This window comes from Diadema antillarum, unplaced genomic scaffold, assembly GCF_040938485.1.
Source record: "Diadema antillarum isolate AM-2024a unplaced genomic scaffold, OU_Dant_1.0 seq00000053_RagTag, whole genome shotgun sequence".
Lineage (NCBI taxonomy): Eukaryota > Metazoa > Echinodermata > Echinoidea > Diadematoida > Diadematidae > Diadema > Diadema antillarum.
The window spans coordinates 1,534,180-1,554,685 of NW_027271161.1; the positions used below are offsets into that span (position 1 = coordinate 1,534,180).

Sequence of the window (20,506 nt, forward strand, 5' to 3'; positions counted from 1 at the left end):
ATAGTTCTTAGGACCACCGCAAAGCCAGGTTTGAATGAACTCGCCTTCACCAAGTTCATCCGTCAAGTCACCAACGAAATCGCCGGTTTTGGGGTCGTGATGTTGTACTGTTGGGTCTGTTCTAAAGACTACACTATCAGTGTCGTAATACAAGACCCTATCGTTCAGCCTCTGCAAGACAGAATACAATTTCAGTCGCGCCAATGCCGTCGTGAAACTGGCTATTATGATATTTGTGTTGACGTTGTGGTCCACGAAGCCTTCGGCTTGATTGAAATGAATTTCTACCATGTCGTCGTTTAGAACGAGAATGTCTTGTAATTCGATAGTGCGATCCTTTAAGAAATCTAACAACTCAGCGCTGGTTTTGACAAAGCGCGTTTGTTTCAGATTTGGTCTCTCAGCAAATTTCCCCCACAGCACATTAACAATGCCCTTGGCAATGGCGCGTAAACCGGGGTTTTTCGCGATGTTTTTAGAGTCTAATTGAATTCCCTCATGGGCCAAATAATCTCGAATGTATTTTTCACGTTCTTCTTCAGTACTGGCATGGGCGGGGTAGCCTGAGGCTTCCTGCTTTATTTTCATAAAGCTGTCTATATACTGCGCAAACAGTCCTCCCGTTCTTGTTTTGGGATCGTACACTGTATACCTGTCAAAGTGCCATACTTCGATCATTCGGAGTTGCGTATACCCCATCTCTACAGCTTTTTTCAGTTCCTCCGATACCCACACGCCTTCTAACTCACGCTCCCTATCTGCGTGCTTGCAGGGCCCCTGATTCAAGGTGTCTGCACAGGTCCTGCATAGAGGGAAAGTAAGTTTACCCCCTGAGCGATGGGGGAGCACTGGATGAAACAGACGTCTAGGAGGTAATATTTTACATTTGACGAGTCCAAAAATTCGAGACAGTGAAGGGAAGTTAGAATAGATAATTCTGGGATGGCCGACAGGATATTTGCCGAACTTATTGATAAAGGGATAAAGACTGGTGAAATCATAGTAAAGGATTTTTTCTTCGGGCTTCGCCTCGTAGAAGAGCGAACACCCTCCAGTTCTCCCGCCATAGAACGAGTCACGTGGATTTAATTGTTGATTAAAAGCCATTTGAAGGTGTGCAATGTGTGGATGTACATCAGCCATTTGGCGCAATTGTTTCCATTCGCATTCCCAAATATAGTGTACAATATATCCATTCTCTTTGAGCGCATCAAGACGTTTCATGGATTCATTAAACAGTACACCCATTGCTTTGCCTAGCTTTGGGTTTTCGACACTGGGACCGTAACATTCGCGACACCCGTGATAAAAGCACCCGAGAAACTCCCAAACATGTTTTTCATCATCTTTTTCGGCATAGCCATCTACGAAACGTCCGTGTGCTTTTCTTTCCCCACCATTGAAACTATGTCGGATGTGAAATCCTGAAAGCTGTGCCTCAAAATGAAGCCACTCTCCGGCTAAGGAGGACTGTCTTTTCCCCTTTCCATACCCTTCCTGGGGAATGAGCGCGATTGTCTTGGGCTTAAGGTAGTTCGTTCGAAACAAAAGATTGCACGCGCTGGGAAGCGTCAGACAGCGCATGAATGGATCTATTCCTTCGGGATTAGCCTCTGTTGCGCTCACACTTTTGAAGTGTCTTCTAAATATCTTGCAGCTTTGGTGCAAGATATTGACATCACTCTCGCAGTAGGCTTTTATTTCCTCCTGAAAGTTAAAGACATAATTGGCTAGCGCGAGCTCATCGTACCAAGCATTAAACTGTTCTCGGTCTGCTTTCATCATGGAATCCACGCCATAGAAACGTTTGTCTGGCAGTGGTCCTACATAATTGGCATTATCGGGAGTGTTGAAAAAATGGGGAAAATAACCTTTCTTCATTTCCTGCAAGCCAAATGTTTTGGGCAGTTTTGCCAACCGCATCTGAAAGAAATTTAAAGAGTCTTTAACCTTAATTTTTGGCTCCCGTGTTTCGAGACTTATGATCTGAGCGCCATTCATCACTACGTGGGGTTCGATCCCTTGTTCTATTAGTTTGTTTAGTAAGAAATACGAATCATACGCCTTTGAGTTATGTGCGATTGCTACCGAGTTATGATTTTCCATAGAAAACAACCAGTTTGTGAAAAGATCAAGGGTATTCGCTCCCTGAAATGTTATGGCACGGTCTTCGGGAGGGCCGCATCGTTCGCAGCAGGTGTCTGCCGACATTTCCCTATCCATGCAATTCGTGCATTCCCATGTTGCGTGCACGTAATTTGGTATGTGTAAGCCTGTATTATCCCGACTGGTTCGGAGTTGGCCATAGTGTCTATTTGAAGTTCACCTCTGTTGGCTTCATTATCCATGCCTGGCAGTGCTGCCGTTGAACGAGTATCGTAGGCATTGCCGTAGTATGAGAACATGTTGACAGCTTTTCACGTAGCAATTCCTTCAGGGTATTCGAATGCTCCGTTCTTTTCGGAGCTGAGTTTTTATATCCCCATTCCGAAACTATTCTTAGTAACTGTACGTCGCTTTCCAAAGTTATGCGATGATGTCATACTTTTTAATATTTCTGTTGTCATTATGTATTTCTCCATTTTGTATACATTACCCTGTGATTGTGCAAGGATCGGTCAGAGAGCATGTCCGAACTCGTCACGGGCTCGAGTCCCATTTTTATGTATTTCTTTATTTTATAAGTTCTTTTGTCTTTGATTGCGCAAGCGGCGGTCAGAGTGCACGTCCGAACTCGTCACGGGCTCGAGTCCCATTTTTATGTATTTCTTTATTTTATACTGACTTTTGTCTTCGATTGCGCAAGCATTGCGCAAGCGTCGGTCAGAGGACACGCCCCCATTTTTATGTATTTCTTTGTTTTTTAAAGTTCTTTTGTTTTCGATCGGGCGAGCGTCGGTCAGAGGACAGGTCCGAACTTGTCGGAGTGACGTCATCAAACAAACAAATGTCATGAATACGATTGCAATCGTCATTATGACCATTTCGACCATTGCCTTCGAAAATATCTCTCGATGTGAGAACAAAAGAATATGATGAAACAATGACGCGGATTCTTAAAACAATAGCATATTTTTCATAATTCATTCTTCATATTTCATATCGATCCATAAATATTCATATTTCATAATCATCATTCATCGTTCATATCTATAATTCATATCTCATGAATATTCATCTTTCATTTTTCATATTTCATACATTCTTTTGTTCTTTCCAATTTCTATTGTTATGTAAATATCCATAATTCATATCTATTATCATAATTCATCGATTTATCATAATTCATATCGTAATCCATCTTTTTATCATAAATCATATCATAATCCATATTTTTATCATAAATCATATCATAATCCATCTTTTTATCATAAATCATATCATAATCCATATTTCATAATTCATAATTCTTTTGTCTTTTCATATTTCTTTTGTTCTAGAACAATAGAAATATGAATCGTATTTTTATGACGCTATACGTACACCTATACTACTTATCATTCAACTCCAACTTCAAAGATACATAAGTAGTTGTAACAGGCAAACTTCAAACATCTGAACGCTCTTACACTTTATTTTTACTTCCCTGTTTAAAGTTGGAGAGTTGTAAAACTAATGGTCACTGTGCAATTACTGAGCACAAATGGACTAGTCATTGTTTGACGCCTAGTGCTGCTGTAAGTGGTCGACCTTGTATGAGTTGATTTATCGTTCTTCTGCGGTGCGTGTAACTGACACGCTGGACGTCCTGGAATGTTTTCTTTTTGTGGTCGATCGGAATGTTTACGTTTAAAGCAGGGAGGTGGGGAGAGAGATTCCACTCTTTCTCTTCCCACCTCCCTGTTTTACAGTGCACTCCTATTATAACGACCACGGTTATAACAAAATTCTGGTTATAACGAAGTAAAAATTTGAGCTGCAATGTCATCCACTATATGTATTTCTGTTGTTTATTTGTTCAGTTATAACAACATTCCGATCTAACCAAAGAAAACTGCCGGTCCCGAGGATTTCGTTATAACAGGAGTCCACTGTATATGTAAAACCCCCGGATGCTCGTGATATGCTCTATTATCATCTATATAGGACGTTTTAGCGGCGCATTAAAAACGCGTATTGTAGTCCGCTCAATTTTTACCGTTCAATATCAGAGCTTATTGAACGAATCGCATAGACCAACGTATTAATTCCCCATAGGTTACCGTTGTTACTTGCCGTTCAAGATCACACGATATTCAATTCTGTCTCGTTTATTGCGCGAGCGCTTGCTGAATGCGCAAACGCTTGCTACTAGTGCGCGTCATTTTGTTACACACAAGCGCGCAAACATCTTGCTAGTTGTTTGTTTCATACGCAGTTTTAGGGGCTTCCCCTTTTCAGCGCTGGGATGGGACTGCCGAGTCAACTTCAAAGACGAGTAGAAGCCGGGTAATTTTGTGCAGTTTATGCTTGCTCTGCTTGATTGTATAGATGATAATAATTATATTGGATGGCCTTGATTCATGGAAAACCAGGGAATATTGCACTCGTTAGGGTCAATATTGCACTCATCTTCGATTCGTGCAATATTGCCCCTAACTCATGCAATATCCCCTGGTATCCCATTCATAGCCATTCAATATAATATAAATGTCGCCCGCTGAACTCCCGACCCTGCAAAATACCAACTGTAATTGCCTCGCAAAACTACCTCGTATAGGTAATAATCAATTTTAATGACCTCAAACAGGTCTTCAGCCCAAAATCGGATTACTCGAGCATATTGTGTTTGTTTGTGAGTTTCGGCGCCTGACCATCGCTGGAAAAAAAGACAACACATTTACGCCATGATGTCATTAATATGATTATGGACATGTAAAATAAGGAAAGTACAACACGGAAGAAAAAAAAGTCAATATAATCACCAGTTATATTTTCAATTTTCTGTAGCACCGTGACGAAATACCATTTGACTTACCTTTTTTAGAAAAGACGGGGAATAATTCGAAAGGTGATGGAGTGTGTACTTTCATGAAAATGATATCTTTTAAAAAGGGGACTCGGTACTTCAGATTATAGCTAGAGTCCATTTGAAGCAAAGATGTCACAAAACTTCAACGGTTGAAATTTTGCCGACATGCAGTGTTCCTTCACAATAGCACGCAAACTTGGAAAAAGTGCAATTTATCATTGTTGTCTTTAAAAGTTCATGTTCTCAGTCATGCATGACGTTTGTCAGCATAATTAGGTATCAATGGAAAGAGGAAGAGTTCCCCTTTTCATGCAACTAAAATTGAGCTCTCCATAACTGACGATTATGATATAAGAGTAGCCCTCCAAAGTTGGACTACCTTCTTTTTTTTTTCTTCTTTCTTTTTTTTCTTTTTTTGATACAACAGGTCCTCCGATCCCAGCTCCGGCGTTGAAGGGACTGCCGCCCTCTGCTGTTGTAGCTCCGCGTTGCGTTTGCTCGTGATCGTAGAGCGCGTGCGTACAACGTGCCGGTGGATGTACCGCGTTCCCGAATACGTCGAGCACACTGCGTGCATGACAAGCTTTCGCCAGCATTACAACAGCATGCACACAGGTCTCCAATGCGTATGCTTCAGCGCAGCTTGCATGCATGCCATACATTACAGGCAGGCGCTAGGCGTGGGTGAACTGGCTGGGAAATGACGGCGATCGGCAAGATGAGACCATAATGTAAGAGTTCTTTCGAAGCAGACAACTACGTTTTGCTGACAAAATGGAAGCTGTAAAGACCTTCAATAATGAGGTGAGATATCATGGAAAGGTGGTGAAATCTTCTACGTGTGAAAGCTGAAGCTATCTAGCTAGACGATCTTGCTTGCCTTTACTTGCTGAAAAGTAACAATGGATAGCTACTAGGTCTACGTGTATAGGACATGTCTTACAATGTAATGCCTGGCTTACCAACGCAACGGCAACACGACCAAGTACGAGTGAACTCACTCACTCTTTAACGTTGTTAGTGTTAATTTGTACTAGCTCCATCCACCACCACCTGTAAAACAGATAATGATGTAGCATCTCGGCCTCGTTTTGTGGTAGCTGGTAGCTGCTCTAGCTAGTTATAGAGCTAGGGATTAACTACGACCAGCAGCCCCATACGCATAGCGTATGATGATGGGGCTGCGCATTCGTATTGTAACAAGTTCATGAGTTAGCATTCACGATCATGACAAGCGAATATCGCGGATGGAAAGAGTTCTTATGTCCCCCCCCCCCCCCACTACAGTACCTAACTACCCACTAACCCCCCTACCCACTAACCTTTATTTAGTTAATTATTATCCCCCCACTAATAAGTAATTTGCACAAAATAAATAAATTACTGGTTGTTTTTTTTTACTAATAATTTAAACTAAATAAAGGTTAGTTGGTAGTGGGGTTAGTGGGTAGTTACCTACTATAGAGTAAGAACCCCAATTTTCGGCCGGCCTCCAATATCCGGACACTTACCACTTATCACAAGGCAGCAAAGTCGACTGTCACAGCACAAGCATATCACATCGTTTCACACACTAGCACACTCGTTCACCACGCGAAAATGCCTGAGTCACCTCCAAAAATCCATCTAAAATCCCAAATTTTGCCATCAAAATCGCGGAATCGCCGCGACTTTTCCAAAGCGCGCGCAAATTAGGGCCCGTGTAAAGAATCGGGGTCGCCGAAAAAGCGCTAAAAATTGAAAAATTACGCCGTTCTGTTGCGAGATTTTTCGCTTATCGCAAGCTCAGAGTGTGATGGTATCCTCGAAAACACAAAAGAAAAACAAAATCTCCGTACGTGCCGATGCAGTGAATAAATGTACAGGGGCTGAATGCAAGTGCAGAGTCCCCAAAATTCGGACACGAACGGGCGCCGCAACATCCTCAATGCCACCTTGCGTCAAGAAGGTATGGCGCGCGCGGATTTTTCAGCGACCTTGTATGCGTACTGACATTGCACGCGTGTCCGGATTTTGGAGACGCTGTCCGAATTTTGGGGAATTGACAAGGTGATAATATTTGGTGATTTTGTTAAATTTTATGATCGGTTTGAGAAAATCAATATTAAGAAAAATTAGTTTGATATATGTAACAAACATTATTATAAATTTCATTTTGTGGAAAATTATTTGAGTTGAATAAATATTGCAAAAAAGCTTAAGTGTCCGAAAATTGGGGCTTTTACTCTAGGTAAGTGGGGGGACATTAAAAAAACTCTTTCCTCGCGGATAAATATCAACTTAAAATCGAACAATTTTTTTCAATTTGAAGACTTACCAGTAAAGTTGAAGTATTGACAACAGGCTTCGGGTAACGTTTGATTCTGCCAATGGTCCCTTTCTGTTCGAATTGATGACTTAATGTGACTCGGTCGAGACGAAGCTGGGAGAAATACGCTGAATTGACGGCCAGCGCATGCGCACACATCACATGAAATCCATGACCGGATTAAGATGTTTGTGTGCGCATGCGCTGGCCGTCAATTCAGTGTAGTTCTCCGAGGTTCTTATCGACCAAGTCACATTAAGACATCAATTCGAACAGAAAGGGACTATTTGCAGAGTTAAACGTTGCCCGAAGCCTGTTCTCAATACTTCAACTTTACTGTAGTCTTCAAATTGAAAGAATTGTTCGATTTTATGCACTTTTCAATGTAATGACGCACCCCACTACCCCCGGACATGGGTGCGTCATGGTCATTTTTTGACTGACCACACAGGGTTTTTGACGGACACCACAGTCACTTTTTTGACGGACAAAACGCAAGTGACGAACACCACAGTCACTTTTTTGACGGACAACACGTTGAAAGTGACGCACACCTCGGTCACTTTTTTGATGGACATCCTCGGTACATTCGACGCACCCCCGTAAATACTGAAACGATTTTTGCAAACGTTTTATTCAAGCAATTTCATTTTCTTTTGGTTCATAAACATAATTTGTAGAAGTTTCGGCAAGTTTCCCTTACCATGGCCCTGTAAGCACCGTACCGTCATTCACCGTACATCACGCTGCTGCTACGATATTCCGTACAGTAGTATGTATTCTGTGCATGCAATCCATACATGACAATCACATGTGTGCAGATGCGCTGTGTGTGCGCAGCCATTGCTAGTGCAGTGGATGCATACTGCTGCAGCGCAGGTACACACCACGCCACGGCATTCCCGCGAGTTGTTCTACATACAGCCTAGTTGCTGTACGTAGAGATTCGCACAGCTAACAGCGTCGCGCGTCTGGTCGGGCTATCCCGCAAGCAGAAAATGGCATGCGGCAGGCAGTTTCTTCTGCTGTCGCTTCTTTTACTGTCACAAATTCGCCTTTGTCACCACAGAACATTATTTAGACGCACATTGTATTGGAATGTAAACGAACTTTCCTCGATAGCAATGTGTGTTGGTGTTGCATCGCAATATGCAATAGGCACTAAGTGTTCGACAGTAAAGGTTGAACTAAGTTGTTACATCGCTGAACAGTCCCTGGTTTGAGATTGAGTATGCATGATTTCATGGGTTTGTTGGAGGGAAAATGTAAGGAGAAAGGGTTGTTTTTTAAATTATGTGCTTGCCAGATTCTGGCAAGCATTTTTCCCTCTTATTCCAAAACGCTTCCCGAATTTGATTTTCACTTGCCGCGGGAAAGCGCTCACTGTAATTTCACTCGCGGTACGTGTATCCGGTACTGGTAGTGTGCAAAAATGCATGCAGTTTTCCATAGCCAAGTGACGTACCATGACGCACCCCTCGGGTTTAGAATAATGCGTGTTATTTTCCATAGCCAAGTGACGTACCATGACGCACCCCTCGGTCAAAATTTTGACCGACAATGATGGGATTTTGACGCACCCCTTGGTCAAAAATTTGACGGACAAAGCTGGTAAAATGACGAACACCTGGGTCACAAATTTGACGGACCAAACGAGGAAATGACGCACCCATGTCCAGGGGTAGTGGGGTGAGTCATTACATTGACAAGTGCATTAAGTTGACATTTATCCGCGATACTCCAGAGACTCCAACCCCAAGCACCTTCTGATAGCTGATCTGGAGATTCTCCCGCCCGAAACCCCTAGCAAACGGGAGACTCCAAGTTGATGTGTGCAAAGCGCGAGGTTCCTAGGGTTCTTAGATGTTCTCTGGTGCTATCTAAGGCTTATTTTTTCAACATACGATAGCAATAAGTAAGAAATCCTTTCCACCGGGAGACACAGAGTCAGGGCGGGAGAAATCAAATCTCAAACGGGAGAAAGGGAGATTTTGCAAAAATGGGCTTTCGGCGGGAGATCTCCCGTTGAAAACAGGAGAGTTGGAGTCTCTGATACTCGCTTGTCATGATCGTGAATGCTACAGTGCGCAGCCCCATTACGCTGTGCAAATGGGGCTGCCGGTGGCAGTTAGGAGGGGATCTACTTGATAAAGGCCTCCTCTAAATCCTAGACTCAAATAGAGGCAATTGTGGAATTGAGCCTCCTTGCTTTGGCTTGTGACTTTACGGCCGGCCCTACACTCTAGTCTATCACATCAGTAAAGTTTACCTCACTCCCCGTAAACTTTACGCCAAGGTGATATCCCATGACCAACATGCACTCAGCAGCTGGCGAGCTTCTCTTGCTGTATGGAACGCTGTTGACAAGTGATAAGATCGCTAAAACTGTTAATTTTGTAATAAAAGCCCGCATCTCTCACTGCGCTTCCTAGCTCAGTAGCTGACAGTGATACGTCAAACATGTTGCGGTCCCGATGTCGTGTGCCTTTGCTTTGTTCTTTGCTGCAGGATTATCGAGCTTTGCATTCGTCGTAATGTTACATCGCAGAAAATTCCGAAATTCCGAAAAATCGCGAATCGCCTTTGAACCGCGAAATAACGCACAAATATCTAAGTTCAGTTAGACCCTCGTAACCGCGAAATTAACAACATGTGAAAATGTCCTCCCAGTAGCAATTTTACGAAAATATCTGTACCAGTACGCACAAATTTCAGCGAGCGTTCACATTATGGTTTTGGAGGAGAAGGTCCCACAGCTTGGGACTTTCCCCGCGTCGCGGGGACCAATGTGAATGCGGGGTAACTGACAGTCCTCCAGAGATGAATGCTTGAGAAGAGAGAGAGAGAAAGAAAAGAAAAAAAAAGATCTTTTAGATCTCTCAGGGGAAGTGGGAATGCTGGCAACTTAAACTCAACAAAGTTTATCACATGTGATCAGTCCACCATCTGTTTTCGCACTGTGCCTCTGAAGCACACATTTTTAACAAAAAAAAGAAGACGTGCAATCATTTTGAACTTTGTTTATCGCCCTTCTACCAGCTGTCCAGCTTGTACGAGGTCAAGCCACCCATCTCTCGGGCGAAGATGACCTCGGTGACCAAGTCAGCCATCAAAGCAATCAAACTCTACAAGCATGTGGTGCAGAGTGTGGAAAAATTTATTCAAAAGGTAAATATCACATCTTGCATTGATCTCAAAATTTGGACTCAGTGTATGAATTGAGAGCACATTGTGAGGAAGTGTGTGTGGAATGCAGTTCCTTGTCTGATATGAGTTATTGGTTAAGACCTAGATATTAAAAAGAAAAAGTCTGCTTTCTCAAGGCACTTTGTAACCAATCTAGCTTATGGCAGCTTCACTGGTGCAAATTATTTACATAGTGTAGAATTATCTTATTCATTTCATGCTCTAAAGAATTACAGTTGAACCTCTCGTATCCGGACAAGTCGGGACCGGGGCTCATCCGGATAAGGGATTTGGCCGGATACGGGAGACTCAATGCTTTATACATGTACATATACATACACATGTACTGATGTAGCCCATTGTAGTACCACATGTAGTAATGTGTATACTGCAACCTTTTCATTGTTACATTTGGGGATGTTTGGGGATGTAAGCAATTTGGAAGGAAATTTGATGTAATGTATGTTAATCATGTTGGAAGTAATATGTAATTCATGTGTGTTTGTGTAGGAGTTCTCAAGGAGTTGGGAATCCCCCTTTCCTCCCGTAATTATTAAAAAAAAAAAAAAAATCACGGCGAGATTGCGTCCGTATAATAGAGAGATCCGGATAAAGAGAGGCCGGATAATAGAGGTTCAACTGTAGATGAATTTTGTCAGTTTGCTGTTTTGTTTTGTTCTTTTTTTTAAAGCAGTTTTGAAGATCATGTTCTTCTTAAGGTGTGTTAAGTAAAGTGTAGTTACATTGTACAGTGAGTGATACACAATTCAGCTTCTCAATTTGAGTCTTACACTGTGTTGGGTAAAATCTGCACTTTTTGTAGTATTTCATTTTATAGAGTGCTGATTCAGTTGTATGCTTTTGATTAAATCATTTACAGTTGTTGTATACGTGTAGATACACTTTGTATGTGCTGCTTGTTTTCTGAAAGGCAGTGCTGTGGCATAATGACCTCTTCATTTCTTCTTTTCTAATCAAGTGCAAACCCGAGTATAAGGTTCCTGGTCTGTACGTCATTGACTCTATTGTGCGGCAGTCACGTCATCAGGTTAGTGCTAGCCATGATGCTGATCACTGAGTGTGATTGTTTCCCTCATGCTCTGTCTTTCTTTGTATTTCCCTTCTTTCCTTCTCTTTTATTAGTCTTGTTTTGGGTTGTTGTTGTTGTTGTTGTTGTTGTTTTGTTTTGTCTTTGGCCAGTGTGTGATAATATACATTTGTCTTGTAGCATAGGGTAAATGTCGTGCAAAGTATTGAGAAATTATAAAATTGAAAACATTTCAAAATGAAGAATGTCATATCCATGGTTTCACAGTCACATGACCAAGATGATTATTTGAAATGTCTATTGGGCAGATACTGTTACCTGTTAAAGGGATGGTATACATGTAGTTATTGTTGAGATAGGGTTTCAGGTTAACAACTTTATCTGGTAAGATAATGAGAAACCTCTTATGAAATATTAAGCAGCATACAATTCTCAGAGGAAATGAAAGTTTATTTGATGAAAATGAGTTTTGTTAACTGCATGGGGGTACTTATTTTTTTACAGTGAACAAAGAAAACATTTAGAAATCTTAGAAATTGCATGCAAATACTTGTGTAAAGAGATCAGACTTTGAAGAGTGATGTTTGTCGATTTATGAAATGTCACAGTTGCAGCAGCAGCACAGTTTGGTTTAATACAAATTTATATGTTTTTGATTTAAGAAGGATTGGTATTAGAGATTTCTGTAAACATTTCATTTGCCATAAAATGCATGGAATTTTGATCTTTATATGTGATTATGATTATTTTCATTTCACTTTTCATGTAGTTTGGAGCTGAAAAGGATGTATTTGCCCCACGCTTTGCGAAGAATATCCATTCAACTTTCCAGCACCTCTTTAAGTGCCCTACCGATGATAAGGCCAAGATTGTCAGGGTCCTGAACCTATGGCAGAAGAACTCAGTCTTTGGAGCTGACATCATTCAACCGCTGCTTGACATGGCCAATCCAGGTGAGTGTGATGTCTGTTTTCCTCTTCTCAGCGGTTTGGGCCAGTGTTAAAGTTACAGGCTCAATGAAATCATTTTTCCAGTGTGAAAAGTGTAATCTGTATGGTCAATCATGCTGCCAGATTTATGATTTATTTTGTAGGAAGTTATGAAAAAAAGAAGAAATTAGTGTTGAAAATAATAACCACTGTAAATACTTTTAAGAAATGAAAACTATTCCTCTGCCTTCACCTGACTAACCTTATAAGTATTCCTATGCCTCCTTGTCCAACCTACAAGAATGTCTTTGCATGATTTCAACCTGGTTTACTGTATACGCCAAATATTTTGCGAGGTTTTTATTTTGGCAAATTTCGCGAGACAGGTGCTATTCGCAAAATAAAAGACATACGAACATATTGACTCTGATTTCGATGTGGATGTGACGTACGCGTGTACATTTCTCCGTTCAGTACAGGACTCCACGATCGCGAATGTAACCACTCGCGAAATCGTCGGGCATTCCCGCTTCGCGAAAATTTAGACTCACAAAATATATGGCGTATACAGTATGTTGCCTCTCTTATTGCCAATGTAGATGAGGGCCTAGCTTGCTGTGATTTCTTCCTTATATTCATATGGCTCCTTTATCTCAGCCAGCCAAGATGCAAGTCTGTATAGGCGTTTTAACATCAGCCCGATGTTTTGAAATAGCGCGCTATTTTCTGACTTGGGAAATTGGAAAATACCTCGAGCTTGGATTTTTATCGGGCTGATGTGAAAACGCCTAATATGAATTTTTGTGTGTGTTTATTTGTTTATTTGTTTGTCTGTTTGTACCCTATTTGCCAGGTTGAATATTGCCCTTTGGTTCACGCCAAACCAGGGGAGGATTTTAATATGACGTCCTCTCTCCTGAAATTGCCCCATAGTCTATGCAGACCACTATAAAGAGGCTATATATCTGTTGCATATTGTCCCTGGATGGAAGACAGCACTGCTAGGAACCTGAAGGTGATGTCTGTATATATCCTAATCGCTTTAAGCATGACATTCCAGAATCCAGCATTTTTATGCCTCCGCAACGAAGTGGCCGGAGGCATTATGTTTTCGGGTCGTCCGTCCGTCCGTCCGTCCGTCCGTACGTCCGTACGTCCGTACGTCCGTACGTCCGTCCGTACGTCCGTCCGTCCCGTTTTGTTTTTGTCGATATCTCAAGAACCGTGCGGTGGTTTTACATCAAACTTGGTATGAGGGTATATCCTTGGGGGATAATACTTTGTGTGGATTTTAGGGTCACAGGGTCAAAGGTCAAAGGTCACAGGTTATTTTGTGAAAAAAAAAAATGAAATTTCATGTTTTTCTCCATATCTCGCAAATGGTTCAAGGTATCTTCATGGAACTTAGTATATATGCTTGTACTGATGGGCAGTGATTATCTAGGGAAGTTGGGGTCGTGGGTCAAAGGTCAGGGGGTCAAAGGTCAAGGTCAACTCCTCAAAATATCACTACTTTCCTTAGAATGCAATATGCCTGAAGGTTTTTTTTTTTTTTTAAACTTGATGTATGGCATGTATTACCCAATATATATTTTTGGGGAAGTTTCTTGCCAAAAGGTCAAAGGTCAAAGGTCAAAGGTCAAGTGAAAGTGCTAAATTGCACTTTTTCCTCCATATCTCGAAAGTAACTCCAGGTATCATCATGAAACTTACATATTTATGCATGTTCAACCTAACAGTGATTCTCTTTGGAACTGTGAGGTCAAAGGTCAAAGGCCAGGTTTAGATAATGCTATTTTCCCATTTGATACTGAAATTATACTTTTCCTCAATACCTTGAAAATTACTCAATGCATAAACTTATAAAAGGGTCAAAAGTCAAGTAAAAATCATCAGTTCCCCAAATACCTGCACTCTGACATTTTAATCATTCATCCAATTGAACCTAGTTCTAGGAAAGTGAACATTCAGCACATTTGTGTCAAACCTGTCCTTTTAATATTATGCCAGTTGTGTGAAACTGTCATCACACATTGTCAAGACATTGTACTATAGACCTATTAGGAGAACCATGCATTATGGCGGAGGCATATCAGTAGCCGTAGCGATATGTCTAGTTAACAATGAAATTTGCAACTCTTTGTCTCTCCTGCAGGAAGTGCTAGTGGCGATGCCCCTGTACACGTCAATGCCAGTGCTCCGGTCACCACAGCACCTGTGGCAGCCGTCATTAAGCAGGAGAAGCCTTCAGCTGATGTCGGCTCTTGGCTGTCCAAGCACTCAGAAGCAGCTGAGCAAGTGGTAGGTGATCATTGATTGCAGCTCAAAGGTTTAACAAACTGCACAAACTTTGTACAGAACTGCCAGGCTCCCTGAAAATTTGACATCTCCATAAAGTCAAAGGGACTGTACAGTACTGGTTGAGGTGAGGAATCAGCTTGTAACATTTTGCAAGATATTTAGAAACCATTCTATGGAATGTTAAAGCGCATACAATTCTAAGGGAAATCAAAACTTGATTTGACGAAAATTGGTTTTGAAATGACTGAGATATCTAAGAAAAGGACAAACAAAGAGACACTCATAAAAGTAGGATCTGTCAATGTTATTAGGATCGCTTTTTTTGGATATCTCAGCCGTTTCAAGGCCAAATTTTATCAAATAAACATTGAATACTTCTTGATACATGCTCTTTCGTATTTCATAAGAGGTTTCTCATCTCACCAAAGTGTATTATAAACCTGTATCTTCACCTCAACCTGTACTGTACAGTCCCTTTAACAAGAGAATAAACAAGATTCCTTAACCTCGCCTTTCGAGATGTGTGAAACATACTCAAAGCATCTCCCACATTATTCTGTGGAACTGTCTTAGTTTTGATGAGGAGATATTGGCAGTCCTATCTGTGTGCTTTTCTTTGTGTTTATATCATACAGATAAATATGTGTGAGTTTGCATATGATTTGGTTTGTTAGCATTATTGCTAATGTTGAGACATAATTCATGAATGGGTTTCCTTTGAGGACATAATACACTTTTAAATAAGACTGATTCACTTCAATTCACATCTGTAGCTCAGACAAATACTGATTAGTTCTAGTTGTGTTTGGTCTTTCGTAAACTGCTCCACACCCCCCCCCCCCCCCCCCCTCCAGAAAAAAAAAAAGAGAAAAGAGAGAGAAAGGCACAGGATCGTAATACAACAGTGCATACCACTAACTCCTTGCTGTAGGATCTTAGTGTGAATATGCAGTCAAACATCTTATTTTCATTGAAATAGGCAATTATAGACATTTCTTCTTCTTCTTCTTTTTTTGATACAGGAAAATGTGGAGGTAGGGACAAAAATATAAATAAGGATGTATACATGGGTATTGCAAAGGAAAAGTGCATCAATCATCTCACTAAATATGATTTCCATGATTGATTGTATTGGAATTGGGTGTCATGGTGAATGTCGTCGGCCTCTTGCCAGAAGGGCCTTAACACCATAGACTTTGTACACTGTTAGGGCCCTTCTGGCATGAGGCCAACGATGTCACCACTCATTGTCGAGTTCTTCCATTAATGATGATCACTACAGGATGTGTATAAACTAAATGACTACCAGGAGAGATTTGTGTCTGGCAGGAGCACAAGTGCAGATCTGATGAGTTCGCAAATGTTCAACACATTGATAAAGCACTGTGTACAATAGAACACATCTCTTTTTCTACATTATGTATGGGAATCATACATGCTTCATCAGCTTACATAGCCTTTCCAGAATGTATTTATTGACATATCTCTGTAATGAGTTTTCTCCTCTAATTGAGAGAATGATTTTTCTCTATTTCTTTGCAGCAACAACAGCAGCAGCAGATTGAGCAGTTGCAACTGTTGCAGCAGCAGCTCCAGAAGCAGGCCCAGGTACCGAAGGCGACCTCTGAGGGGACTGATGCCACTCTTCTCAGCCAGATGCAGACACTGACCAGCCAGCTGAGCGTCCTCACCAGCCAGGCCTGGTCCAACAAGCCAGCCGTGAAGCAGGAGAAGCCTGCCCCGCCTACCAACAGCACCAATTCCAAGCCCCCTGTTGGCTTTAATAAGGTGAGCCTAGATTTATATTGAGATAAAACAACCAAAGAGACACAATAAAAACAAAACTAAAGCACTCTGAGAACGCAAAGCTGTCAAGATTGGAAAAAATGGTGTTTTGTGGGTTTTTTACCAGACATCTGTGGGAAAAGGGCCAAAACTTGGTCTTTTTCACCTCTCCTAAAATATGTGGAATCTGGGACATGAATCCTGTCTATTTCATTCCTATCATCTTTCTGCATGGGCATTGCAGTATGTCAGATCCTATTTGTTCCTGCACAATCCATGTGCATTTGAAAGAAGGGCCGTGCACCATGTAATCTCGTTGTGTCTATGGCATGTTTTTAGAAGCTTTGCTGGGATTGTGTGCACAGCATACACGATTGTATATAAAATGCACATTGTTCATGTGCATATCCATTCATGTATGATATGGCCATTCATTCTGTGCCTGTGCATGGATACAGTTCATTCTTATGATCATCTGTTCTTGATAAATTATGGGAGATTGATGACAATTTTTGTCATTGCAAAATCTGATCCTGTATCGTTGTATGTAATCCTTTTCTTAAAGAGCTCCAGGGCTAGCAGCTGTGCATGATATGAAATTTGTCAGGTGGAAGGGAATATATTGCATTTTCCAATAAAATTGCGGTCTCACTTGTGCTGTAATTTGACAGCTTGTGTATATTTTTGATCCACACGTAAGAACCCTTGGGTAGACATATGTGTATAGCTTCTTTTCAGACTGTGTGAAACCCATTTTTCGTGAAATCAGACTTATGTACAGAAATGCATTCATTTTTTAGTAGTCCAGTACAGTGAACTCCAAAAGTGTTGAAATTCTGGTGAGAAAATGGAGAAATTGGGAAAAACAAGTTTTGTACCAAAAGGTGGTAAGTCCACGTTGATCCAGTCAGAAACCCCTGTTCATGCTTGATAGCACTTTGACCCCAGAGTAAAGCCAGGCTGGCTAGTGTTCCTACGACATGTACATGTAGTTGTGTAGTTTTCCAGATGACCCACATATTACTTGATCATTAGCAGCAATATGTTTTATTTTTGTGCACTTACATTTTTTAGAGAGATGGAGCAAATATGAGGAGAATGTGAAGAAATAACAAATCACGCGGAAAAATTCACAAAAGTCACAGAAAGTAGTTACTACAACAATATTTTTGTGTTGTACATGACCATTGTAAAAGTCTTGTTTCAAAAGGTGCTAAAATACACAAAATGCCTCCAAATATATATTGTTTTGTTTTATTAAAATCAGTGTGGACACCTAGATTTCTCAGAGGTATATTGTTTTCTTTCCAGTATGGAGTATTATTTTGGGACATGACGTCATTGCACGAAAACACTCAACCCGATGAAGACGGGCTGATTTTGCGACAACATGCATTTCCCATCAAAGACACTTGCCCGAGTATACTCACGACTTGTCCTCAACTGGTTAAAAGCATGTGAAATAAAACTCAAGGTTTGTCTCCATACCATTAAAAGTGGATTTAGCACCTTTTGGAATGGTTCTCTTCATATGTGTGATGTATTGGCGTTTATCACTTTCCTCACTGGCAGGCTTTGCTGGACTTTGATTACGGTGATGAAGACGAGGAAGAGCAGCCCCCACCAAAGAAGGAGGCCAATCCAACTCCCAGCACAATGTAAGATACAGGATGTAGAAAATGTGGCATTCCAGTGTGCATTGTTTTTATTTCAATTTGGGCAAGTTGGGGAGACATTTCCTTTTTTTTTGGGGGGGGAGGGGGGTTATTGTTTGCCATATGATATCCGCCATCCCACACCAGTCTTGCAGTATACATCATGCATCATGCATAAACTTTTTTTTTAATGTTTTTTTTTTCCTAAAATTCATATTCTTCTTGAAAGCTGGTGGTGGTGGGAGGGTGGAAGGGACCGTCATACATGTACAGTCAAACCTGTCTGTAACGACCACCTGCTGTATTCAACCACTTAACCCATCGAGGACGGTTTGATTTTGTACAACACACATTTCTCATAGACACCTGCCCGAGCATACTTGGGACTAGTCCTCAACGGATTAATACAATTCTTCACAAAAAAGAGCCATGTTAACGACTTCGTCTACAGCAGCCATCTGTCAACAATGGCCACTTTTTTCGTCTCCACTGTGGTGGTCGCTATAGACAAATTTCACTGTAGTTTGTAGTATGGGGGTAGTGCGTCAGACGGGACCTGTAGGATGGGGCCCAAATATCCCAAAATACAATGGAGTTACCCAAAGGACCAGCAGCAGTTTCTGACTCATTAAGATTTTTTGAATCGTTTGCCTTCCATGCAGTGTCATGAAGATGAAGGGCCCTGCTCGGGAGAATCCTAGTTCTCTTGTTTTGTTTATGTTTTTGAAAGCCCTGAATGTGTTTGAGTTACCATTATGCTTGCTCCATGAAAATCAATCTTGTGCCCTACTCCATACGTCAAGGTTTTATAGTTATATCAAGTGATGAGTGGACTGTACACTGTATTGTTTCTGGGAAATACTCATTCACACACCACACCCATGATGCATGACTGGTGAGAGGTCATTTAAATTCCCCTGAATTTCTTCATTCAGAGAGATTTGTCTAATTTTACCAAATGCCAAATGAAAAATGTGTCCCATTTGTCCCAATTAATCTGCTCCTCCTTCAGTTCTCACCTTGTATCGCCTCGTATGGCTTCATCCCATCAAAGCTGTTCACATAATATTCCTAGGAAATGCAGCCATGATATTGTGTAGTTAAGGTGCTGTTCTTCTCCTGTTGCTTTTTCTGGGAGTCTTGATTAAAGGAGAGTGCATTTATCACCGAGTCTCCCAATAATCTTTATTCCTGCCAGGATCCCCAGCCTCCAAGCTAGCCTCGAGGCGGTCCAGAGACTGACCCACCAACTGCAGCAGGCGGAGACGCAGCAAGACATGCTCAAACAGCAGCTCCTGTTTCAACAGCAGCAGCAGCAGCAGCAACAGCCACAGCAGCAGCAAGAAACCTTCAACCAAGAGGTGACAGGGATTGGGAGCGAGGTTGGGGCGCGGCCTCAGTTTCATATCTATTCTCTACCAAATGTACTCATCCATGTAGGTCCATATTTTGGTTTCATTAGAATTGATTTTGTTTTAACGTGACTGCAAGGGAAGCATTTAGGCCTGAATTCACGAAGGCGGTACAAATGAAACCATGGTTTAAACCAGGGACAAAAACCATGGAGCACCAAGTTCGTTACGAAATTGGTCAATAAAATGACCGTTTCGTTAACAAAATTATCATTTCGTGGACGAAATGTTCATTTAGTTACAAAATGTTGTCATTTCATTAAAAAGTAATCATTTCATCGACTGATTTTGTAACGAAATATTCCATGCGACGCTTGGCGCTCCATGGTTTTTGTCCATAGTTTAAACCATGGTTTCAGTTGTACCACCTTCGTGAATTTGGGCCTTAGTGTTTTCAAACAAACAACCGTGGGACTGACTGTTTTGAGTCTCCTCCAGAGGACTAAGGCAGTAAGAATAAAGTGCCTCGTCGAGAGACACAGCTGCTGCAGCCTGGGGACTCAAACCAGGAACGTCGTGCTTGAATGTGCATACTTTCTTCCACTGAGCTAAGACAGCTCCCTTAAAGAGAGATTTTTTTTTTAAAGATTTTTTTTTCTTTAAAGAACATGACAAAGGAAAATAACAAAATAAGCCAGCCAAAAATCTTGTCATATTATGATCTGTCCATCTCATTTCTATACAGTTGTAATCATATGAATGGGCTGTGACTTGCCACATTTTGTCTTTTTGGGCTGTCTTTCCTTCCTGGAGAGGGAAGGGGGTTATGTAAAGCAGGAGGCAACAAAAATATGAGCAGGAATTTATTGAGATGACAAAGTCTGGATTCTTAGGTTGAAAATAAACAGGCGAACCAGAATGGAAAGAGGTGAAGACTTTTTGCAAGATGATGTAATATTGTGAACTATCTGTTTTTCTCCTTTGCAGTGTG

The 20,506-nt window shown here is 41.3% G+C and overlaps 1 protein-coding gene across 2 annotated transcripts in view; it reads left to right on the forward strand.

The window, feature by feature from the left end:
• The first annotated feature begins 5,602 nt into the window (after positions 1 to 5,602).
• The window catches only part of LOC139725642 (uncharacterized), a 30,581-nt gene continuing 15,677 nt past the window's right edge, over positions 5,603 to 20,506 (forward strand). For both annotated transcript variants that reach the window (XM_071636733.1, XM_071636734.1), the window contains exons 1-8: positions 5,603 to 5,755; positions 10,299 to 10,427; positions 11,425 to 11,493; positions 12,263 to 12,446; positions 14,578 to 14,723; positions 16,266 to 16,511; positions 18,081 to 18,166; positions 19,362 to 19,524. In XM_071636733.1, the coding sequence (XP_071492834.1) occupies positions 5,726 to 5,755; positions 10,299 to 10,427; positions 11,425 to 11,493; positions 12,263 to 12,446; positions 14,578 to 14,723; positions 16,266 to 16,511; positions 18,081 to 18,166; positions 19,362 to 19,524 (1,053 nt within the window). In that variant the 5' untranslated portion in view covers positions 5,603 to 5,725. The remainder of the gene's footprint in view (positions 5,756 to 10,298; positions 10,428 to 11,424; positions 11,494 to 12,262; positions 12,447 to 14,577; positions 14,724 to 16,265; positions 16,512 to 18,080; positions 18,167 to 19,361; positions 19,525 to 20,506) is intronic.